Genomic DNA, 25,901 nt, shown 5'->3' with positions numbered 1-25,901 from the left:
AGTCAACCTCCCAAATGTGTCAAAAGGGGAAAAAAAGTTTGTTTGTATAACATCACCTGCTGAATGAATACAAATGATTATTAACTTTTGTGGCCCTGTGTTAACGGCATCTTCTGCCTTTCATTCACTATTAATTGTTTCTATTACTATTGTTATCATAATCTTTTGCTTGATTCTTTTTCAACCACTTTATGTGACATCACTGTATAATCACATCATCACTAGAATTTAAATGTCATTTGAAAGGAAATGATCTGATTTGTTTGACTGGGGGTGGGGGGGGGGTGATGTCTGTTTGGAACCTGTATAGAAAACTCACCCAACCAATTAAATAACTGCCATTTTCACATCTTGGTTCTTCAATACCTGCAATGGGTTTGCACCCCATCCTGGGTTGTTCCCTGCCTTATGCCTGTAGCCTTAGGGATGGGCTCTGAACCCCCCGCAACCCTGAATAGGATAAGCGGTTTCAGAAAATGGATGGATGGATGGATGGATGGATGGCTTCTTTGATATTTAAAAATCAACCATTGAACAGATGTGAGGAACTCTTTTCTCTTTTCTTCTCTGAGCTGGAGGTTGAAATGGCCACCAAAGACAGTTTGCTCTGTATCAGATCACGGTGGATTTGATATAAGGGGGTCAGATTTGTTACCCTGAAGCTGCCAAACACAACAGGGCTTGGGCTGTTACATGGTGCTGATTTCAAACACTTTGTCAAATATCCATCCTCTTATCCAGTACAGGGTTACAGGGAGTCTGTTACAGGAAGGCAGGGGAGCCCAGGAAACTAGGGAGACCATGGAAACCACACACACACAGGGCAGGGGTGGGACTCAAACCCACAACCCTGGAAGTGTGAGGCTATAAGCTACAAAACCAGGCCCTGTACCAGCTGGCTTTGTTAAACATCCAGCAGCACAAATTCAGAATAAGGACGTCATTGTATTTAGTTAGTTTGGGCTGTTAATCTGTTCTGCTTTAAGGTCTCTCTGTTCAGATGAACTGAGGTCCAGGAGGAGCTGATTAAGGCCTTTTCCAGCTATGATAAAATAAAACTTCTCCTAGTGACAGCCACAGTCCATCTTCATAGTGTTTCTCCCAAACAGAGCCTTCTTCCCAGTCTGTGTTTGTGTGCGTGTCTCCAGTTCTGGCTGGAGACTGAGATGGGAAGCAGCTTCAAAGCGGCCTTATCTCCGGCTTTGTGTTTCTCCACTTGCAGTATTCCAGACATGTCCAGCGTGGGGTATACAGTATTCCGGAAATAAATCTGCCTTCAGACAATTATCTCTTCCTCCCTGAAAGTGCTCCTGAGAAACTCCCTTTTCAGAGCTATAACTCTGTCATTTATGACGGCCATATTCCTGCAAGTGAATCACAAACTATACCCTCCTCAGGTCTGTACCTTGGGCTTCTGATTACTCTGTCTATGCAGGCTGACATGAACTCATAATATCTTCTATCATTAGACAGCTGATCTGCCACCAAACAGATATTTACACATTTTTTTTCAACAAGACTGTCAATCAATAACTTTTATTCAGGGAGATGCAAGTGATCAAAGGGTTGCTGATTCAAATCCCATTGTCAGAAGTTTGTTCGTTCAAATCCCACAGTCAGAAGGTTCCTTGTTCAAATCCCTTGGTCGGAAAACTCATTTCACTGTTGGGCCCTTGGGCAAGACCCTTAACCCCCAGCTGCTCCAGGCCCCAGCTGACCCTGCTTTTTGAAGTGTACGTCACTGTGGATAAAAGCATTTGCTGGATAAACAAATATAATGAAATCTCCAGACATCGATTCTACATCATTAATATAGTTGTGGACACAGAGGCCCCACAGAAGGTCTTATCTTGATCCGTCAAGGCACAGGGTGTAAAGGGGGAACAGAACGTTCTGCCTGAGTCCATTTCGGTTTTGGGGGGCTGCGTGAACCTCTGTTAGTGTGTCGCCTGCCTCCTCTCTTCACGGGACCCCCAGTGTGCAGAACCGTGAACAGGACATAGATGTGCGATTCCCATGGCGGTGTTCCAGGGACTGACCGGGGGGGCTGGGAATTACCACTGTCGCCCTAAAAACCCACATCTTGTCGGAGTGGCGAGGAACTGAACATTTTGAACAGATGCTTTTATCCAAAGTGACATACGATTGAGAAAGCAGGTCAGAGTGTCTCTGGGGCAATTGGGGGGTTAAGGTTCTTGCCCCAGGGTGAGTCACACCTTCATGCAACTTCAACAAAACATGGGGAGGGGGACAAGGGACGTCGCGATATAATGTAATCATACGATTACGTTTGCAGCAAAATAAAAGGACAGTGAAAATGTCGGATGAAAGCAGAATGGAATATGGGAGTATGGGAGACGATCCTTTTATAGCATCCAGGTTTTTTAATGTTTGCGAGGCTGAGTTTGTTTATATGGCGACGAGCCCAGTACCAAGTTACACAAGATAATAAGCTGGAGGAAAGCAGCAGGCAAAAGCCTGACCCAGACGCGGCCCTGATACACGCTGGTTGGCGGCTGGGGAAACTTGCCGAGCATCAGCCCTCCGGCGGCTGTTTCTGCTCACGGCAGGAAACCGCCATCTAGTGGTGGACTTTGGGAATTGCATGTAGCGCCAGAGTTTCTGGATATTGTGAAAGTATCATGGACCTAAAGACTGATTGAGGTTTGACTCAAAACACAATATTGTGCAGTTTGGGGATTTGCGTGGGTGTTTCTGTGCTCATAATCACAGGTCCTGAGGGCCCATGCATGCTGGTGCTGAGCTCTGATATTCTAAAATATTATTTTTAATAACTGATGCGCTTGGACTCGATCTTTGATCCAATGTTTTGCTGTTTTTAATCTTTCCAAACACTTCGGGTACCGGGGCGACGCCTAGCACCGTATCAATTTGCTTCCTTACTTGTTTGTTGATTTGATAAAAGCGTCTGATAAATATGTAAAATGTAAATAAGTATAAATCTAAATACAACACTAAATATGAAAAAAAATGCTGGTAGTTTTCTCTCTGGTAGGTCTCTCTAATCTTACATCCCTCGGAGAAAAGCCTAGTGTCACATGGGGTTAAATGTAAATGTGTAGTTTTCTGGATCTTAATCTGAAAGTCAATTTATCGTTTACCCAGAAGGTGGGAGCACATGAACACTGCAAAACTGCAAGCTTGGCATGTTGCTTCGTATACAATAGTGCGCTATCCCTATATTAAAAAGACTACATAATTACATGCATCAATAAATATTTTTCCTTCAAAAAAGAATAGAAGCATGTCTACACAATATACTCAAATCTAAGAATCCCCCTTGGCAGCATGTTATGCTGTAGTTTGGTTTTGTTTTCAGCTCCATACTTTCCCAGAATTACCCTGGACTACTTCCAGTACTGAAGCCCAAAGAATCAAACACGGAGCTCACATAACTTGACATGAGGTCCCTGAATTACCTAAAGTGGATGTAGTTTTGACTCCGGCCCATGGGGATTCAGAGCAGATACAAATGATCGCGAATCCATGTCTGATTTACAGTGAAAGGTGACTGAACACAATGCACAGCCTCTGTAATGACTCCACTGTCCAGCAGGGGGTGCCACATGAAAGCTGCACAACAGGAGTAAACAGGCTTCTGGAGATGATGCACCGCAGTCCCACAGTCCTCTAGTCTTAATTGCTCTAATCTTGTGGTCCCTCTATACCCTGGTCTCATAGTCCCTAGTGCCCAACTCCCCCTTTGCCCCACTTCCATGATCCACAAGTCCCTAGTCTCCTCGTTTCTTAGTCCCCTAGTTCCTAATCCCATAGTCCACTACTCCTTAGTCCCCTTGTTCCTAATCACATAGTCCACTACTCCTTAGTCCCCTAGTTCCTAATCCCATAGTCCACTACTCCTTAGTCCCCTTGCTCCTAATCTCATAGTCCACTACTCCTTAGTCCCCTTGTTCCTAATCCCATAGTCCACTACTCCTTAGTCCCCTTGTTCCTAATCCCATAGTCCACTACTCCTTAGTCCCCTTGCTCCTAATCCCATAGTCCACTACTCCTTAGTCCCCTAGTTCCTACTCCCTATTCCCCTTGCATTGACAAATAGATACTTAAATGCAAAGACTAACGAGGGGCAACAAGCAACAGACATGAATCATCAGGGTCTCGCTAGGGAGGAGACAGGAGGGTCAGGCAGATGTGATGGGTAGGACATGACAGTGGTCATGTGACACGGGCTGTTGCAATCGCCATGAGGAACTGCAGGAATGTAAACAGCTTGGAAAAGGCAGCTGGTGTTTTTCTCCTTTACTTCTGTGTGAGCCTATAGTGGGTCCCTTGTTGGATGGGATCCTGTTTCTACTGTGTGTCAGTCGTAAGCGGATCACACTTCTTATCGTCAGGGTGATGCCTGTGGTTTATGGCATTGGCCAGAGTTATTTGGATTTGCTGGAAACTCTACAAACTACACAAACACAATAACCAGTAGCAGGACTTGTAGTCTTTCAGGCACTTGGCCCCAGATGTTTAATTACTTTGACTTTATATCTGAATGTGAATTTTTTGTAATTGACCAATATGGTTCTTATTCATGACAATATTCAGTCAATGTTCTGTTTAAGAATTGCATTGATTAAGGATTGGATAAAATTTATTGATCTCAGGGGGAAATTCTTTTGAAAGCAGCAGATACAAACATACATGTAGTGCATCAGTTGTAAATAACAAATAGAAACTTGCTTCCTTCTGCACCTAACAAAAATTTTGATGTAGTACTAATGTGATTTATTAAGATTTTATATTATTTATCTTTACTTAGTTAACATATGATTAATTTGATTATATTACTTATCTTTACCTCAGGACCGCTGTAGGTTTTGAGCTAATAAAATGTCTGCCGTCTGCCGCCCCCTGCTGGCCAGAGCATCACCGCTGCGATATCAGGCTGCTGCGCTCAGTCACCAGAGACGCGGATTAAGTGTGTTACTCAGTTACGCTTCGGGCAGCGCTGAACCGGGACATTAATAGGATAGAATAGGAAGCCTTTGTCGTCAGGATACAGGTAGCAAATACAATATACAGACAGAAATATATAAAATGTACATATAGAGGGGAGGGGAAAAGCTCCCTCATACTCATCAGGATTACATTTCATTACATTTAATTTTATTCAGAATCAGAATTCACTTTATTGGTACAACTGCATGTACTATGATTTTGTTTTGGCAGTTTTTGTGCATTCACAGTCAACATAGAACAGAAGTCAGAGAAAAACAGTCATATTCTGCATGGGTTTGGCAAGCTGAACAAACATTCAATGTTGTCTAACATACGTCAAACTTCAGACAGAGTAAAAAGGGTTATACTGGTTAAAAAGCAGAGATTTAACCTTTTTGCCATGGAGAAGCAGCGACATGTGACACTCTGATAAGGTAAAAATGATTCCTCCAGCACACAGTGAGCTATCCCAGCATGCACAGGGACACGGGGGAGTTTATATTATAAACCCAAAACCCTGGACAGAGGGGTTCAGTGAATGAGGAGGTGAAGCTGTACAGGAGGGTCAGTCCATCAGAGGAGACTCTGTAGAAGGACAGAGTACCAGCCGCCCAGTCCAGATACACTCCTACTCTGTGGGAGCCTGAGGGCTCTATGGGTATGACAGTCTGTTTATTATTGTGCCAGACAGAGTAACTGTCAGGAGAGCAGATCAGCATCCATGACTTGTCATTGAATCCAAGCTGACAGTCATCACTGTCTCCTTTCCTCCCGATTCCTTTATAAGTCACTCCTATCAGGGCTCCATTTCCACTCCACTCAGCCTCCCAGTAACAGCGACCAGTCAGACTCTCTCTGCACAGAACTTGGTGCCAGCAGTCAAATCTCTCTGGATGATCAGGATATGGCTGCTCTGCCCCCCATGTCGCCTTCCTGTTCCCCTCTGACAGAGACAGGTCTCTGTGTGCTGTGTTGGGGTCCAGCGTCAGCTGGCAGGAGTCTGTAGGCAAGAGGAAGATCGATTAATCCCATCACGAAGCCCAGCATCTCCATCATTATCACTGTCACACCTCACACACTCACTAACACAGAACTCGCTCCAATACACACATTTTATTCCCAATATACTCATGTAGCCGCCCGAGTCTGCGGCGCTCCGGCTGCCCCCTGCGCTGTGAGACACGCCGCGCTGAGAGACTCGCTGGGGACCGAACTGCACTTTAGCATGCGCTCTATTATTCTGTACGATACACAAAATATAAAAACGAAGCAGGAATTCAAGTATGTGAAATACCTCAGGAAATGTCGGACGCGCACGCGACGCCGGCGGGAAGACGCGCCAAAATGATGCGCGTGTTACACTAATAGGCTTAATTACAGGTAGATAAAATTACAAACAGCATTTATCAAACATGTTAACCATAAAATTATACGACACATATTACCACTGAAAGTGAGCTTGTCTTTACGTCACAATATGAACTTCTTTGAAACCACTTTGGACACACACCTCTCTCCAGCAGCGAGCCGACGCGATGCTCCCAACGCGGACGCGGACGCATCTAGGCTGGTTCTCCGCAAAGCGCAACACTCGCGTATCTGCACCGCGCATGCGTCCACGGAAACGTTCATAGTTCTCCGGTCAAGCTGTGTACTTTGCTCTTGCCATATTTAAGTATTATTATTAGTAAATTATTATTCTGATATTCCCTGAACACGTGCCACAGCAGTGAGGTCTGTGTATATTTCCCTACGTTTTACAAATTCTTTTATTCCCTCTCCACCACCCCCCCTCTGCGGAGGACTGCTTTATTTCTATTTAAATATTTATTTATTTATCTATCTATTTATTTATTTGTTTTTATTTACTTCCTCATACTTCCTCAAGAGAAGGAAAGGGAGCAGGGGGGGGGGGAGTTGAAGAAGGGGGATAGAGAAAGAGGGAGAGAGAGAGAAAAACAAAAAAAAGGAAAAACTGAATCTGCTTCAATGTCTGCTGAAGAGAGAAAACAACAACCACGAATCACATCGAAAATCAAACATTAAATGTTATTGAACAGCACACACACCCAGCATTACAACACATGCCCAGAAGCAACAGCCGATCAAGACAGCGCGCGTCCATGTGCACCTGTCCGCACACCTGTTTGTGTCAGTGCGCTGGTGTTCATAAGGTTTCTCCATGTAAATGTCTAGTAGTGTGTGTGGGGAGCCACAGCCCCGCCCCCCCAGGACATGAAGCTGACATGGAGGAGACCCGGGCCCCAGACACCCAGAAAAGGGCAGAGGATAGTTCCGGTGGGGGGTCATCCGGCAGCCACATCGCAGGAGCCCCAGGGGGCCGTGGCGGCGAGCCCGCAGGCTCCGCCGAAAGCCGGCCACACCAGGGCAGAACGGAGCCCGGGACCAGAGATCCAAGGGCCCCCCCACCCCCCAGCCAGGGCCCGACAGAGCCGGGAGGGCCAGGCCCCGTCAGGCAACCGCCGAGAGTGAGCCAGCACACACCAGAGCATCCAACCCCGGACATCGAGAACCACCAACGCATCGGCAGCCGGAGGCCCCATCCACCGGCAGGGAGTGTGGCGGGGGGGAATAGAGCCTGAGATGTTATTCCAGGTGGAGTCTAAGACCCAACCTGACACATGCGTATAGACAAACAGGCGCACACATACACAAGCATGCTTGTGTACGTTTTACAAATTCAAAGCGCCAGTTCACAGGGCTGCCAACTTTGATCAACTGGCTGGCGTGAGATTTTCAATTCGGAACAAGGCTGCACACACATGCATACGCATTTACAGTATATGTATGTAGCAGTTTTATCACCTTGTAAATTGCCTGTAGGGTTTGTAAACTACCATGCTTCGTCTGTGCAGCTACATGAGGTTAACGCGATGCATGCGCAAGGTGCAGTACCACCAGAAATTGGGGTGGCAGTATGGTCACGTTTTGTCACGGGACATTGTCTTTACATACGGTACAGATAGTATTAAAGTAGCATCTGATTTTATAAGAATGAATGGCCAGAAGAACTGTATATTTTCAGAGGCAAGAAAGAAAATATTCCAAAGATTATTGTGTCCTTCTGTGAACAGCGGCTTCAAAATTTATTGGCAGTATAAGTTTCTAAGAAAGCAGTGTCATATGTACAAAGTACAATGGAATTTTAACTTGAAATTCTTACTTGCCTCCTTTCATAAGTAGCGTTATTTTTCAATACAGTTCCATCCATCCATCCATCCATCCATTTTGTGCCACTTATCTAATCTAATATATATAACATATAATCTATAATGTAGTATATATTATATATAATCTCTCAGGGTATATATTATATATAATCTCTCAGAGTATATATAATATATAATCTCTGGGTCTGCCCCGGGGCCTCCTCCCAGTTGGACATGCCCTGAAACACCTGAAATCCGAGATCCAGTTGCAGAGAGTGGTGTTCAAGCTTAACCCCCTCAGTTCCACAATCAGCCTTTGAGGGACACATTTTAGTCCATGAATGACATTCTAACATATGTGATTCTCTTATCCAAATGTGTCAGGGAAAGGTGACGGGCAGAGGGTATGGTGTCCCCAGTAGACCTGTTGGACCAGTATGCAGATTGGAGAGGGTCTAGAGAGGTAGGAAGATTGGTCTTCATGGCTGCCATGACCAGCCGTTCAAAACGCTTCATGATGATTGACATGAGTGCTATAGAGCAGTAGTCATTCAGGCCTGTCACTGATAGCTTCTTCAGCACTGGGACGATGGTGGTTGATGTGAAGCATGCTGGGACAGACGACTGGCTTAAAAAGGTGTTGAAAATGTCTGTGAGGACACCAGCCAGGTGGTCAGTGCATTCTCTCAGCACACGGCCAGCTATGTTGTCAGGTCCTGCAGCCTTGTGTGGGTTGACTCTGGATAGAGAACTCCTCACATCAGCTGTGGACAGACAGAGTAACTTGTCGTTGGCTCCTTATTCTGTACTTCAGAGTCTGCAAAAAAGTTGTTTAGCTCTTCTGGAAGGGAGACATCACTACTACTGATGTGTGGGTTGGGCTTGTAGATCGTGATTGGCTGAATTCCCTGCCATATACGGCTTGTGTCTTTGGTGCAATTAAAGTGTTCATTGATCCTCTGTGCATGTGCCTGATTGGCTATCCTCATAGCTCGGGACAGGTTGCCTCTCAGCGTCCTGAAGGCAGCCTTGTCTTTAGGTCTTAAAGCTGCATTTCTGATTCTTAGCTGTGTGAGCATTTCCCTCATCATCCAGGGCTTTTGGTCGGCTCTCGTGGTCATCGATCACAGAGTTTATATACTCCTCCAGGTTGATGGCATCACCATTTATAGCAGCCTCCTTAAAAATGTCCCAGTCAGTAGATTCAAAGCAGTCTTGGAGAGCTGAGACGGCACCAGCTGGCCACACTCTTACTGACTGGTTTGTTGAGCTTCAGCAGGGATTTATACGCAGGAACCATGAACACAGTGACATGGTCTGAGTAGCCGAGGTGAGGGGGGGAAGGGCCTTGTAGGTCACAAACATTGTACAAATATTGTCCAGACAGATTCTCTCTCTAGCTGGGATGTTCATATATTGAAAGAATTTGGAGGAAACTGGCTTCAGATTTGCCTGAATGAAGTCTAAAGCAATAATAAAAAAGACTCTGGATTAGCTTCACAACCTAGTCGTAGGATTGGAACTCGGCCGTTAAGTGAGGAGTGTCTGTACAGAGAATGCTGCAGCAGTACCACAAAATTAGCAGCTCACTGTGTAGGCAGTGATTGTACAATCCCCCCCCACCAGTTTTATTGAACGTTGTATGTCAAAACTATGGGAGGTATTTTCTGCAAAAAATAAAATGAAAATGATAGAAAGAAAATACAATCTCCAATTTGCCATTTAGTTTTCAAAGTCTGTGCGCAAAAAACCTGCAAAAATGAAAATTAAAGTGAAATAGCACCATTTGCATTTTAATTTTCCACTCATGTATGAGCTTCCGACCGGTCGGAAAACCAGATGTTTGAAAAGAAGATTTCTGTGTGAAATCTCACATGCAGTCAGACAGCCACAAATCAGGTGTAAGAGGTACTGTAGACACAGTCAACTGTGGCTAGTTACTTTTCTGTAACCAACAACGTAATGTCTTCAGCAACTACCGCGACCACCACAAACAGCACAACTGCAGCTGTAGTGAACACTACCGTCGGAACATCGAGCACCGAGTGTGACACTGCAGGGGGAGGTTCTCTGGTGTCTGAACACTGCCGTGCAGCACCACTCATACGCATCCAATGAAGGTGTTTCTGAGTTGTTCTAGGTAATGTTTTTGGATTCAGAAATAGCCAAATCTTTCACCTGTGGAAAGGACAAAACTAGCTACATTTTAAAGTCTGGACTTGCCCCACACTTCAAAAACGAACTGATTTCTGCAGCTAACAATGCAGGACCATTTGTACTGATGTTTGATGAAAGTTTCAACCGGTCAACAAAAAATAAACGACTAGATGTCCATGTTCGATTTTGGGAGGCTGGTGGTGTCCAGTCACGTTATCTTGGATCACAGTTCATGGAACATTCAAAGGCTGAAGATCTGCAGCACCATTTCAAAGTAAGTGTAGTTAGAGTTTTTGTTCATGGAATGTTATTTGGATGATTTAAAGATACAAGATGTGTTCATTTAATTGAAGCTTTTTGCTTTTAGATGGAGTTTTAAAATATTTCTGAAATTATAAGCAAATTTGCATTCAAACATGGTGTAATCGTTTCAGCTTTTCTTTCTCATGTCAAATTGTTTAAATAAAATATTTCTATTCTTAGGATTGTGTGCGCTACTAGACAGGAAGAATCTCCTTTCCATCAATATGGATGGGGTAAATGTGAACTGGAAGTTTCTTAATAATTTCCAGCAAGAACATGCTGAACTAAATGGAGGTCGGCAGTTAATTAATGTTGAAAGCAGTGGATTGCACACGCTTCACAATTCACTGAAGACTGGCTTCTCTATATGGAATATTGAGAAACTGTTGAGAGCAATGCACTTTGTTTTTCACAATGTCCCTGCAAGAACAGAAGGTTATACAAAACTTACAGGCTCATCTCTTTTCCACTCCCATTCTGTGGACACAGATGGGCAGAAAATCTGCCTGTTGCAGAGAGAGCCATTGAGGTATGGCCAAAGCTTAAAGAGTATGTGGAGGCAGTCCATGGAAAAGAGCTACCAAACCCTGCAACCTCCTCTTTTGATACTATTTAAGCAGCGAACGAAGATCCCCTGATTTCAGCCAATCTCCAGAGCTCTTTGTCCATTCTTGAAGAAATACCAGACTGATAAGCCAGATATCTGCTTAATTTAAAAATGTTTTTAAAGTTTTTGTTTTCTATGATTTTTAAGTGGGTATTCTGCATTTTTTTTTCTTTTTTCATTTTATAGAGTCTGGTGATACGTTTCATCAAAAGGGAGCTGCTCCAAGATATCACTCCTTTTCAAATGACCAAACTTGACCCTGATGACCAGAGGAACTGGGTCAATGCTGACATTGGCTTGGGTGCTGAGTCTGCCCTTAAGGTAATTCATTGTTACTGTTTTATATGTATACTTAAAAAAAATTAAAATACACTGCATTCATTCCCTATGTATTAATTACTCGATGTGTGCTATCCCTCCTTGGTAGGCTTTTCAAAGCAAGAGTAGTAACAGAGTAGGTGACCTCACTGCCCTCGAATTTAGAAAAGACTGCATAAGGTACCTCTCCAGAATTGTTAAGAAAGTGCAAGAAAAGAGCCCTTTGACCCCACTGTCAGGCAGATTGCATGTTTGGAGCCTCCATCATGAGCAGAGACCCAAAATGGTGCAAGGGAAAGATGAAGTCTCTAGTTCAAAGATTTCTGCAGGACAAGCAATTGACAGGAGGGATTTCTGCTGGTAGGAATCAAAATAAAGGCTATGCACAGCTTTTTATGCATGAACTACATACAAGCACAGGTGAAACTACCTGCTCAGCATCTCTGCCTGACGCCCCTCCGATGGTGCCGCTTGGCCGGCTGCAGGGTCGTCAGCCGGGAGCCTCCCTTCACAGATGTTTCGCTCCTTTAATCCCGGAACATCTCAGGGTGGTGGAGCAGCGAAAGGGACGTTTCCCTAACACTCCCTGCAGCCTTCCCTAAGATCCCTCTCTCCCCCACGCCTTGTCCTTCCTTCGGACCCAGGGCCAGAAGCTCCCTTACTCTGCCTCATGAGCTAGATCTTGCATTGCTCTCCTCTTCCTGTGGCCTGTGAGACCAAAGGTTTTCAGGAGCCGCTGCATGGATGTTCCAGCAAAGCCCCTTCACCCGACTTCCACCGGGAATGTAAGCAAACAGTAACGTAACCTCCAGCCGGCTTGAGAGCATGCAGCAGCCAGGTCTGCACACCTCTCTCTCTTCCTCTCATAGGCAGCCTCCATCTCCTCCTCCCATAGGACGGTCAGCTCCACCAGAATGACTACTTTGGCGGGTGCTGACCAGAGCACTATGTCAGGGCGAAGGGGTGAACTGGTGATCTGCACCGGAAATTTCAGCTGGCGACCTAAATCCTCTCTACCCCCGGGGACAAGAGGGTGACCCCTGCATTGGTGCTGCACTGTGCTACTCCCCCTTGCCTAACCAACTGGATACATCCCTGGGATGATGGGATGCTGGCACAGTTTACCTCCCGCCTCCATGTCTCCAGCTGCTCAGCCAGCTTGCACAGGACTTTGTCGTGCCACCATCTATATCTGCCCTGTGCCAGTGCTGCCTTGCAGCTGCAAAGGATGTGCTTGAGGCCTGGGTTTGGGGAGCTGCAGAGGTAGCAGGGTTCTTCTGAGCCATAGCAGGTGTAAAGGTTACGGGGGCTGAGCTCCTCATATCCGCCCAGGTAATGGTCCTGCTGGTCACAGCTTCCCAGGTGGATCATTTGCCGTGCTGTTGTTGGCTCACTGCTGTAACTTTGTAGTGCTCCTCACCCATTTTGGTTACCTTGGAGATGATGAGATCTTTCCTCTCCTTGTTGTTGGCTTTAGACCATCTTAGTGCTGGTGTTTCCCATCCTAACCCAGCTCTGCCAGGCTGCGTAAAGCCCACAATCTCCTGGTGTTTCAGCCTCTCTGTGGCTATATCCACTGCTTGTGCTACATTCCACTTTCGTCCGGTCCGGACTTGTACGTCTGCATTTCGGATAGATGGGTCTGGCGAATCTCTTAGCTCCAATAGGAGTCTCACCTTCTCCATCTTGTAACCCAGGCTGATTGACTGAAGTGGGACTGTAGCATATTTTTGCCAAAGAGTGCTGCGTTGGAGAGGCTGCGGGGAAGGCCGAGCCATTTCCTGATGTAATTGTTGGCCTTTGCTTCCAGTTTCAGGACTGTTGTCATGGTGATCTCGCACAGCTTCAGTGGCCACATTATGCGTTTGTTCAAGGTGAACTTGTTGCACAAACCCTTGAATTTTCCGGGCAGGGAGCACTGATTGACCTTGTGAAGGCCGTCCATGAGTTGAGTTGTAACGGCTGAGGCCATATGCTCGTCGGAAAGATCAGCCGTATATAGCCTTCCGAGGTTTCGCACTGCTTCTTCCACTACCAGGGGAATCCTTTCGCGATCCACGGTGAAACAGATGTTGTCATTCCTAACCCCTTTCTGGATTGAGAGGCTGCAGGACTTTGTGGGCTTGATTTTCATGCGGACCCATGCCAGCAATTCCTCCAGCCTTTTTAGGAGTCTTGCTGTGCACGCTGCTGTTTGGAGGAGCGTGGTGACATCATCCATGTAACTCCATATGGGCAGGAGTCTTTGGCCTGTTTGGGGCTTTGCCCCTCCAACCATTTGTCTCCCACCTATCAGGATGATCTCGAATGCAGATGTAAAGAGGATGGAAGAGATGGATCATCCCATTGCTATTCCCTTCTCCAGCTGGTGCCAGGCAGTTGTGATGTCCCGGGTTGTGTAGCAAACATATAGGCTATTGAAGTAGTTTGCTATCAGCTTCTGGATGCTTGATGGTACATGGAAAAACTCCAGGGCAAACGTGATGAGCTGATGGGGAACTGAGCCGAAGGCATTTGTGAGGTCTAACCAGACGACATGCAGGTCCGACTTGCTGTGCCTGGCTCTCTGGATTTGTTCCCAAATCATCGTAGCGTGTTCCACGCAGCCAGGGAACCCTGGGACGCCTGCCTTCTGGCAACCAGTATCGATGTAATTGTTGACTTGGAGGAAGTTGGTCAGGCATGTAGCCAGGATTGAGAAAAAGATTTTCCCCTCCACATTTAGCAGGGCAATGTCTCTGAACTGGCTGAGGTTTTTGGACTCCATTTCCTTTGGGATGAAGGTGGTAACTGGGATGCTGGAAGTACGCACACTATGCTGCAGTGCAGCGGGAGTAGGGGCCAAAAGTCATACTAGGAGGAATTGGCGCACAGAAAAAAAAAATTGATGTTGCGGACAGGAAACGGGAGCCCAATTAACACAATGTGAACTTACAATCCTCTTTGTTCGTATATCTGAAAGTTTGTAAGTAGAGGAACGTCTGTAAATCCAACATAACGGAATACATATGAACCTTTACTCTTACTTTCACCTACTGTACATTAATTTTTGAAACCGGTGGAAATGCAGGCAGGTTCTCAAAAGGCAGCAAGTGAAAACCAGCCCAGCACTGGCTCCGTGTTGGTGCAAATGAGGCATCAGTACAGTGTTCCCAGGTCCAGCCCAAGGTCTGCTTAAAATCTGCCCAGTGGAAGCTGAAACTAGCCCAATATGTGAAATCCCAGTATACTGTACCTCAAAGAAATAAACCAGTTTGTTGCATCCTTATCACATTCAAATACTGACTCCTGTCTTCTGCAACCCCCCCCCCCCCCTTGTGAAACTGAACAGGTAAGAAGTGTGCGCACATACATTAACACGTAGGTCCTCTCTCTGTATAAACACACTGGGTTAGAGGGCGAGTGCCACCTTCTGTATTTATGTTCGGGTGAGTAAGCCTAGTGTAGTCTGGGTTTTTCTGTTCTATCTTTGGTTTTAGTGATAATCTTAACAGGGTAGGGAAGAGGTGTTATGTTTTGTTAATTTCTTTCCTTTGACGTGTCCATGTTCTTTTCCCTGGGTCTGGCCCATCCTCCTGTGTTCCCAGCACCCAAATCCCTGTATTGGTTCAGTCAGAAAGACTGAAAGCTATTGCTCACCATGAAACCATGACACTAAAATCTACGAATCAAGCCAGAATTCTTGGTGTAGTTCTCGACTCAGACCTAAATATCAACAGTCACATAAAGACAATTACAAAATCAGCCTCCCACCACCTTAAAAACCCAGCAAGAATTAAAGGATTTCTCTCTAAACCAGATACAAAAAAGCTTGTTCATGTGTTTATTTTCAGAAGGCTAGACTATTGTAATGGTGTCTTCACAGGTCTTGGTAATAAATCAGTCAGACAGCTGCAGCTCATCCAGAATGCTGCCACCAGAGTCCTCACTAACACCAAGGAAGTAGAGCATATTACACAGGTCCTTAAATCACTGCACTGGCTTCCTGTGCATCACAGGATTGATTTTAAAATATTATTACTTGTCTTCAAGGCACTAAATGGCACTAATTTCCTTGAACGTTGTGAAGCATCCAGACCCCTGAGGGCATCTGGGAAAGGTTTACTCAGTGTCTCAGAATGAAGACCAAGCAGGGTGAAGCAGCTTTTAGTCTCTATGCTCCCTGTCTGTGGAACAAGCTTCCTGAAGACCAGAGGTCTGCTAACACTGTCAGCTCATTACAATCAGGGCTTAAAACGTTACTGTTTGCTGCAGCTTTTCAATAAATTAAGTCTGCAGGAGTTTAGTCATATGCTGCCTCTACAATGTAACTTTTTTTTTGACTATTTGTTTTTTTTTTTGTTTTGGCTTTTACACTTCTTAAAATTGTCTTTTAAAAATTGACAGTGAACCTGCTTGTAAGTCCCACACCACAGTTCTGAAGTACCAAAAAGTACCCCAGCTGCAATGGTACTTTGGGTACTGGAGCATTTGGTACTGGTACTCGACCGGAAGTCAATGGAAAAGGGAAAGTGTCAAGGACTCAGACAGCTTGGGCACGAAGGCAAGGCATGGTGCAGGCAGGAACAGAAATGTGGACGACCCACTTGCCGCTCACAGGAACAGAAGGGGTTTATTAACGAAAACAGAAAACACTAGGAGTACTACAGTACAAAATAAATGGACCGCAAGAGGTCAAAACTAAAGGGGAAAAACAAAGTCTAACTACAAATATGGCAGAGAAACAAGGGGCAGGTAGGCAGGCAGGTAGGCAGGCAGGCAGGCAGGCAGGGTACAAATAACAGAACATTCAAAGTCAGTAACATACATCAAACAATGAACCACCAAAGAACTGAACTGAGGCAGGGACTTACTAAACAGGAACTAAACAGGGAAACTAAGAACTGACAAAGAAACAAGGCAAACAGAATCTAACACTGGGAATAACGAAGACCGGTAAAACACAACTAAGGCACAAAGCAAGAAACCAAAACTGAATACAAATCACAGGACTAAACTGAAACAAATGAAACACTAGAAACAAAATATGAAAACTGAGGAGGCAGAATTCCAACACACAACAGTTGACCCTTACGAAAAAGAAGTATATTTAAGTGTACTGTAAGTATACTTTTTCTAAACTAAAAATTAGTATACTCTCAATAAACTTCTTATGTACTTAAAAGAGATATACTAAACAAAGTCTGACTTAAGTATACCTGGCTTAAACTGACATGTATTGAGAAAAGTCTATCTTATATGTAACGTGTATTTTATCTTTAATTTTGGCATTCAAAACAATATTTGTTCATTTTGAGTGACTAAGAGAAAAAACTGTTTTGCAAATTTTTATTAGTGTAATCTGAATATAGTCATATCGCCACTGTGCTGTTTGTAGCAATTTCAGGTATAAAAATACAAATAACTAATATTACTAAATAAATACACTTAAAATATATACTTTAATAAACTAAAAGTGGGCTAATTTAGTCCCAAGAAGTATACTTAATAAAATGAACTTTAAGTATACTTATTTTTTGGTAAGGGGAGCCATTTGGCCGACAGGGAGCAGGGGAAAACACAAAGACTGACAACAGGAGGGACGGGATGAGCAGCAACACCTGTTGGTCAGACGGGGAAGGGACACAAAAGGCTGGGACAACAGGAGCTGACCCTGACAGGAAAGTACCAAAAGTACCGTACCCGGTGCAGTGGAAAAGCCCCTGAATAAATTTGCCTTGCTTTGCAATTGGATTCAATGGCTACTGACATAAACAGCTCATGTAAATGTAAAAGGCCAGGAGGCAGCGGGAGAGAGAAAGAGAAGCTCCCCTAGCAGAAGAAAACGAAATACAATAAAACACACTCCACCTCATACAGGGAGAGAGAAGCGTGTGTGAACAGACTCACATTGTAAGAATTCTGCTCTGGTCCTGGGCACTAATTCTGGTAGGACGGTGTCTTTCGTAACTAGAAGGAGACAGAGAGAAACAGGGATGTAAGTAAAAGGAATTTACTTGTGGGAGATGGACTTCACTCACTGTGGAGACACCAGCAGTAGATTATTATCATTATGAGGGACAATAACAGGCATTTTAACAAACTGCAAACCATGGTAAGTTACACATAACCAGTGTTAATTTTGACAGCAGATTTCAATTTAGTTTTAGTCATAGTCTTTTGACTAAAATGCAATTTTAGTTTTAGTCATATTTTAGTCATCTGTTTTGTTTTAGTTTTAGTCTAGTTTTAGTCGACTAAAAAGCATAAGATTTTAGTCGACTAAATCTACTGTAGATTTAGTTGACTAAAATATATTGGGTTTAATTTAAATGTAATTTAGTTAAACCGTGGTAATATACAAAATATTCTAACTTAAAATTAAATAAAGCCAAGTCTCATTAAATATGTGGAATATCGTCTTTCCATAAAAACCAAAAATTAGATATGCATTGTTTAGAACTTGCATATGACATTCTTCATTCTGTAAAGCAAAAGTGCAACTCCAAATTATTTAAAAGAAAAACTGTATTTGGCAGTAATGCCATTGCAAATACTGCATGACCTGAAAAAATTACCTTGCAGATGTCGCTTTAGATTTGTTGTATTTTTACCAGCGATTTCCGCTCCACACGGTTTACACAAGGTCTTGTTTGTCTTGACATCAAACGTGAAATTATTCCATATATCTTCTCTTCTTTTTCTCCCAGCCATTGCCATGTCATTTTAGTTTAAGTCAGACAGACACCCACCAATGTATGCAAGATGTACTGTCGCATCTCGCGTCGCAAGGTGAATCAGTATCTTAATTTTCCAAATGTGCGTGTGCGTCTCACCGCGCCACGCACCAAGATTAATTCTGATTGGATCATTTCCAAAAACGTCCCTCACTCACATTTTCGTCTCGTTTTTATTAGTTAACGAAAATGTCAATATATTTTTATTATAGTTTTCGTCATTATCACTTAATTTTTATTTAGTTATCGTCTCGTTTTCGTCAGTGAAAATTTGTCGTTGACGAAAATTATAACGAAAATATTTCGTCAACGAAATTATCACTGTTTCAATAATAACAATAATTGATAATTTCACTGATCCCTGTGGGGAAATTCTCTTAACACCCCCCAACTTGCTTTCTGTAGGTGAGAGTAAACTGGCTGCAAATGGCAGCCACCCATAGCAGCACCCAGGGAGCTGGGGGTTAAGGGCCTTGCTCAGGGACCCCCAGATGTACCAAGGCCAGGCTTGAACTGGCAATCTTCTGATCAAAGGCAGAGAGGCTTAGCCCACTCAGCCACAGGCTGCCCCAGAACTATCACACTCTGGCTGTTTCATGTTTACTGCACCATTCTCAGGAAACTCTACACACTGCAGTGTGTGAAATTAAAATCCCAGGACGGTGGCTGTTTCTGAGATGATGGAGCCGCTACTCTTATCCTGAGCTCCATTTACCTCGAAGGTCGGAACTCAGAGCTGGGAATGACGTCACAGACGAGTTAAACACGTTCCAATGCAGCAAGTCGAAAAGCCATTTAGCAAAACCAGGGACCAGTTTCAAAAAGCAAGATTTCTTGCTTAGTCAGATAACTTGTTGGATTTAATGTGCCCCAGTTTAAATGGCCTTTTTCTTCATCCACTTATGTTTAGCCCAGAGTACATTAAATACGTCTGGCTGAGCAAGACATCCTGCTTTCTGAAACGGGCCCCAGTTCCAGCCCAGTTAATTGTTAGCCACTGTATGTGTGATCACATCATATTTAAACCCTCTTAGCTCACACATCTCAGCCATTCAGATGCTCAGCCAAACAGTAAGTGAACCTCTTGACCCTTTTTGCTTGCTGTATATATTCAGCTGCAGTCACATGATTTGATGTTTCAGTACGAATTCAATCAGAACTTTTTAAACTTGCACTTTCAGTTATTTTTTCTTTCATTTTACCAAACCAGACATGTTTTGAGTGTTTTGTAGCAATTATACTAACACGTGTTAAGGCAAAATCCATTGATGTTGAGTGTTATAATTTATATCAGTACTTCTGGCCTGACCTGTATCTCCGTCCTTCTTGCAGCAGCTGAGACTGTATCATGGCCTCTGTGTTCATCCATCATACAGGGATAACAGATGCACTGCTGGTCAGTACGGCAGTAGACCTCCAGCGGTCTATCATGCTGAGAACAGACCTTGTCCTGCAGATGTCCAGTGACATCAGTCAGCTTGTGCTTCTTAAAAGCTGGAGACTCATAGTGAGGCTGGAGGTGAGTTTTGCAGTAAGAGGCCAGACACCCCAGGCAGGACTTGGCAGCTTTGCGTTTTCTCCCAGTACAGAAATCACACTCCACATCTCCTGGTCCAGCATAATGGTCAGCAGGAGTAGCTGCTTGTATTCCAGTCTTCTTCAGTTTCTCCACCACTTCAGCCAGCATGGTGTTTCTGCCCAGAACAGGCCTGGGTACGAAGGTCTGTCTGCACTGGGGGCAGCTGTAAACTCCAGCATGATCTTCCCTATCCCAGCAGCTCTTAATGCAGCTCATACAGTAACTGTGTCCACAGCTGATAGTCACTGGATCCTTCAGTAGATCCAGACATATTGGACAGCTGAACTGGTTCGGATCCAGTGCGAAACTGGCTTCTGCCATTTTACCACGAGCACTGATAGGATTCAGTTTCGTTTTCTCTCACAGTCGTCTGTGTGTGAGAGTGGGAGGAACTTCCTGCTTCTCAGGCTGCAGTAGATGTGGTTTTTGACTGAGGCCAGACAGAGAAGAGCAGACTGGGCAAACACTGGAGTTTGAGTGTATAAATGAACTAATCCATTAGACAAGCTATAGGTGTATAGGTGCTACACAGTGGTGGTGGTTGAAGTGACTCCCCATTGCTTCTGTAAAGCACTTCAGGTGACTTGAAAGGTACTATATACATACAATATTCATTCCTAACTGTTATTGACATTGATTTTCCCCAAACAAGCTATATTACTACTATTTGATTTTATAGATAGATATTAGGTAGAAATGTATAAGAGCAGTTCTATTGAGAATGAATTTCTCTGTCTGTTTAGATGCTTGTCTGTTTGCTTTTTTTCTCTAGATGAAGCAGTTTTACCGGAAAAATTTGAAGCTGTTATGTGGTATCAAGTGTAGGTTGAAGGTTCAAGGTTGCTTTTATTGTCATTTCAACAATATACGTGGTGCATTGCAAAGTGAAATGAAATAACGTTCCTGGGACCATGGTGCTACATAAATGGACTAGGACAGTACAAAAAACATAAATTGCACGTATGTAAAGTGCTACTTAAAAGGATTGGGGAGGTAAAGTGCACGTGTGCAGACATGTGCAAAGACAGCAGGTAAACAAACACGAGACAAGTGCAACAGTGTGTGCGTGTGTGTGTGTGTGTGTGTCTCAGTCCAGTCACTGTGTGTTTAGAAGCCTGATGGCTTGTGGGAAGAAGCTATTGCAGAGTCTGGTAGTGAGGGCCCGAATGCTTCGGTACCTCTTACCAGATGGCAGGAGGGTGAAGAGTTTGTGTGAGGGGTGCGTGGGGTCATCCACAATGCTGGTGGCTTTGCGGATGCAGCGTGTTTGATGAATGTTGGTTATGGAGGGAAGAGAGACGCCGATGATCTTCTCAGCCGTTCTCACTATCCATTGTATGGTCTTGCGGTCTGTTACAGTGCAGTTCCCATACCACACAGTGATACAGCTGCTCAGGATGGTCCCCTTGTAGAAAGTGGTGAGGATGGGTGGTGGCAGATGGGCTTTCCTCAGCCTCCGCAGAAAGTAGAGATGCTGTTGGGCTTTCTTGGCTATGGAGCTGGTGTTGAGGGACCAGGAGAGGTTCTCCGCCAGGTGAACACAGAGGAATTTGATGCTCTTGACGATCTCCACAGAGGATCCGTCGATGTTCAGCGGTGAGTGGATGCTCCGTGGTCTCCTGAAGTCAACAGTCATCTCTTTTGTTTTGTCCACATTCAGAGACAGGTTGTTGACTTTGCACCAGTCCGTTAGCTGTTTCACCTCCTCCCTGTATGCTGACTCGTCGTTCTTGCTGATGAGACCCACCACAGTCGTGTCATCGGCGAACTTGATGATGTGGTTTGAACTGTACATTGCAGCACAGTCTTGAGTCAGCAGAGTGAACAGCAGCGGGTTGAGCACACAGCTCTGAGGGGCCCCAGTGCTCAGTGTGGTGGTGCTGGAGATGCTGTTCCCGAACCGGACTGTCTGAGGTCTATCAGTCAGGAAGTCCAGGATCCAGTTACAGAGGGAGGTGTTCAGGCCCAACAGGCTTAGCTTTTCTGTCACGTGCTGAGGAATGATTGTGTTGAATGCTGAAATGAAGTCTATGAACAGCATTCGAACACATGTGTCCTTTTTGTCCAGGTGGGTGAGTGCCAGGTGAAGGGTGGTTGCGATGGCATCGTCCGTGGAGCGGTTGGGACGATAGGCGAACTGTAGAGGATTCAGAGTAGGTGGCAGCTGGGATTTAACATGCTTCATGACGAGCCTCTCGAAGCATTTCATGATTATAGGTGTGAGTGCTACGGGACGGTAGTCGTTCATGCATGCAGGTAGTGTACTGTAACATGCAAGTATGTGCTATTATAGATAAACTGTGTCAGGTTTAGACAGAACAAGCTCTGATAAGTACTATTAGTCTACAGATTTGTTTTTTACATTGTGTAATGTAACATATCTGGAAATAAATGATGCGGCACACAAATGTCATTCTTTTTCCATTTTGTTCCTATATGTGTGCTGGGAGTATCAATCAATCAATCAATCAATCAATCAAAAAATCTATCTATCTATCTATCTAATCTATCTATCTATCTATCTATCTATCTAATCTAATCTAATCTAATCTAAAAGTCCCGGTGTCCCTGATAAAATGCTGTGTCACTGTGTCTTTCATGAAATGGTGAGTCACTGACCCTGACTAAATTCTGAGTGACCATGTCCCAGATGAAATGCTGAGTCTTCACGTCCCTGATGAAACACTGTGTCCATAATGAAATACTGGGTCATCATGACCCTATTGAAATGCTTTGTCACTGTGTCCCTAATTACAGTTTTTCTCAGTCGCTTTCATGCAATTTCCCCATTAGAAACACCATTCTCACCACTCTTAATGCAGTTCTCACCACTCTTAATGCAGTTCTCACCACTCTTAATGCAGTTCTCACCACTCTTAATGCAGTTCTCAAAACAGTAACACAGTCTCTCACACAAATTAGCATTTCTCATCTGACTTTGACAATTCATCAAAACAGTTCATGCATTCATCACTGAGAGTTGCAGGTCTCTCACTCGTTTTGATACTGTCGCACAATGCATTAGTGCCATCAATCGAATCATTTTAAACTTCTTTCAGGTATGTAGTAAAGAGTAAGGTCAATCACACACTGTTAGTGGTAACAATAAAATTGGTCTTCAATTGAAAATAAGTAGAATTACATGTTCTCAGATAAGAATCAATTGAAACAAAGAGAAACACATGTTCACAATCTATAAGGTTCTAACAGGTTTGGATGCTGTTCAACCGAATAGTTACTTCAGCATTAGTTCAAATACAAGAACTCGTGGCCATAGGTGGAAATTAGCGGGAGAACATTTTAAAACAAATTTGAGGAAGCACTTCTTTACATAGCGTGTATTTAGAGTATGGAATAGTCTTCCTGATAACGTAGTGCAAGCTGAATCCTTGGGTTCCTTTAAATCAGAGCTAGATAAGATTTTAACAACTCTGAGCTATTAGTTAAGTTCTCCCCAAGCGAGCTCGATGGGCCGAATGGCCTCCTCTCGTTTATATAGTTCTTATGTTCTTATATCACAGGTGCATGTCATGCCTCTAAATTGCATTCACACAAGCAGATATATAGATGCTCAGGTTCCACTCAGTGCATAGTGCTGAAAATGGAGCAGGAAGTTGTGAGAGGCCATGAGGCTCGAATGGCAAGAGGGAGAGGAGCACGCAGAGGACAAAGAAGGGCTCACGGAGGACAACCGGGTAGATATCAGAGGGTCACCGCAGAAATACAGGCAACAATTGTAGATGATGTCATCAATCATGGCATGAGCTTTGCTGAAGCTGGCAGGTGGGTGCAGCCTCAGGTGGCACGATGTACTGTGGCATCTATTATACGGACATTCAGGACTGAGAGCAGGTAACTGGTCCAACATTTTCATTAGTTCTGTTTCATATGCAGTGTATCAAATACAATTCTGTAGTATGCAGTACAAAGAGTCAGCTACCGCTGGATAACAATTGATGTCCCCGTTTGTGTTGTCAGAATAGAACCACTGCCTCATTCTGGTGGGAGAGGCCCACTTCTGTCACATGAGCAGCAGATGGCAGTTGTGGATATGGTGAGGGAGAACAATGCCGTTAGGCTAAAAGAAATAGAACGTAATATTGTGGAGGACAATGGCATTTTTGAGAACATTACCTCTGTGAGTCTCTCCACCATTGACAGAGTTCAATGCTGAAAAAGCATGCTGTCTCAACAAAACAGCTGTACAAGGTTCCATTTGAGAGGAACAGTGAAAGGGTTAAAGAACAAAGAAACATAATGTAAAGGTGAGGAAATGCATATTGGTCCTTGACAAGATTTCAGGATTTCATGATCAACATGATCACTCTTGCTCTCTTTTGCTCTTTATTTGTATATATGTGTAAATGAATGTTACATATGTTTGTGTTCCTATTTTACAGAGGATACTTGAGTTGGAGGCCAGTGAGACCCACATTTTGGTGTATGTAGACGAAGCAGGATTTGACCTAAACAAAGTAAGGCAACGTGGCAGGAACATAATAGGTCAGAGGGCCACAGTAGATGTCCCAGGCCAGCGTGGGGGCAACATCACAATGTGTGCTGCTGTTGCTGAACATGGAGACATTCACAATGCAGCCAGCATTGGGCCCTGCAACACCGATTTCTTCAGTTTTTGGATGGGCTCTACAGTGCTCTTATTGCAGAAAATGCTAGGGGGGTTGTGAGGGCCAACATGCCATGCTATGTTGTGATTTGGATGGGTTCCACAATACTCCTATTCCAGAAAAATGCTAGGGGGGTTGTGAAGGCCAACATGCCATGCTATGTTGTGATTTGGATGGGCTCTACAATGCTCTTATTCCAGAAAATGCTAGGGGGGTTGTGAGGGCCAACATGCCATGCTATGTTGTGATTTGGATGGGCTCTACAATGCTCTTATTCCAGAAAATGCTAGGGGGGTTGTGAGGGCCAACATGCCATGCTATGTTGTGATTTGGATGGGTTCCACAATACTCCTATTCCAGAAAAATGCTAGGGGGGTTGTGAAGGCCAACATGCCATGCTATGTTGTGATTTGGATGGGCTCTACAATGCTCTTATTGCAGAAAATGCTAGGGGGGTTGTGAGGGCCAACATGCCATGCTATGTTGTGATTTGGATGGGTTCCATAATGCTCCTATTCCAGAAAAATGCTAGGGGGGTTGTGAAGGCCAACATGCCATGCTATGTTGTGATTTGGATGGGCTCTACAATGCTCTTATTCCAGAAAATGCTAGGGGGGTTGTGAGGGCCAACATGCCATGCTATGTTGTGATTTGGATGGGCTCTACAATGCTCTTATTCCAGAAAATGCTAGGGGGGTTGTGAGGGCCAACATGCCATGCTTTGTTGTGATTTGGGACAATGTACGTTTTCACCATTCAAACCATGTGAGGGAATGGTTTGAAACCCACCAACGCATGATGATGGTGTTCCTGCCGCCTTATTAACCATTCCTCAACCCCATCGAGGAATTCTTCTCTGCTTGGAGGTGGAAGGCGTATGACTGCAGGTCCCATGATCAAATGTCATTATTGGAGGCAGTGGATGCTGGCTGTGGGGACATCACACGTCGGGCCTGGGTGCGGCATGCCAAAAGGTTTTTCCCGCTTTGTCTCAGAAGAGAAAATATCAGGTGTGACGTAGATGCAATGATGTGGCCTAACAGGGAAGAGAGACTGGATGCCCCATGAGGGACTTCACAGCACATCTGTGTTCCCCCTGCTCTAAAGCAGGGTTTAGCCATGCTTTCTCAGTTATAGTAATTATCTGTATATTTACAAATATTTTGTTACATTTTACAGTTTTTCTCAGTTGCTTTGATGCATCTCTCACAACAGAATTGAAGTTTTCAAAACTGCTCGTTCTATTCCCACAACCTCTAATCAGTTGTGCAGATCATAACAGCAATTTATGGTTGTTTTTGTCATTTTGCAATTGCTTTAGTACACTCAGGCCAGTGTTAATTTTGACAGCAGATTTCAATTTAGTTTTAGTCATAGTCTTTTGACTAAAATGCAATTTTAGTTTTAGTCATATTTTAGTCATCTGTTTTGTTTTAGTTTTAGTCTAGTTTTAGT

General features: G+C 44.2%; 2 protein-coding genes across 2 annotated transcripts in view; both read right to left on the bottom strand.

Moving 5' to 3' along the window:
* LOC140588912 (tripartite motif-containing protein 16-like) overlaps positions 1 to 25,901 on the bottom strand; it is a 136,546-nt gene that overhangs the window by 29,668 nt on the left and 80,977 nt on the right. The window lies entirely within an intron of this gene.
* LOC140588923 (E3 ubiquitin/ISG15 ligase TRIM25-like) lies at positions 19,503 to 20,142 on the bottom strand. Its single transcript, XM_072711584.1, has one exon. The coding sequence runs from the start codon at positions 20,140 to 20,142 to the stop codon at positions 19,528 to 19,530; it is 615 nt and encodes a 204-aa protein (XP_072567685.1). The 3' UTR covers positions 19,503 to 19,527.

Source organism: Paramormyrops kingsleyae, chromosome 4, assembly GCF_048594095.1.
Source record: "Paramormyrops kingsleyae isolate MSU_618 chromosome 4, PKINGS_0.4, whole genome shotgun sequence".
Lineage (NCBI taxonomy): Eukaryota > Metazoa > Chordata > Actinopteri > Osteoglossiformes > Mormyridae > Paramormyrops > Paramormyrops kingsleyae.
This window is presented reverse-complemented; position numbering and strand designations above follow the sequence as displayed.

Bases quoted from the DNA above. Each gene is read 5' to 3' on its own strand.
- LOC140588923 (XM_072711584.1), bottom strand. From the start codon at position 20,142: ATGGCAGAAGCCAGTTTCGCACTGGATCCGAACCAGTTCAGCTGTCCA.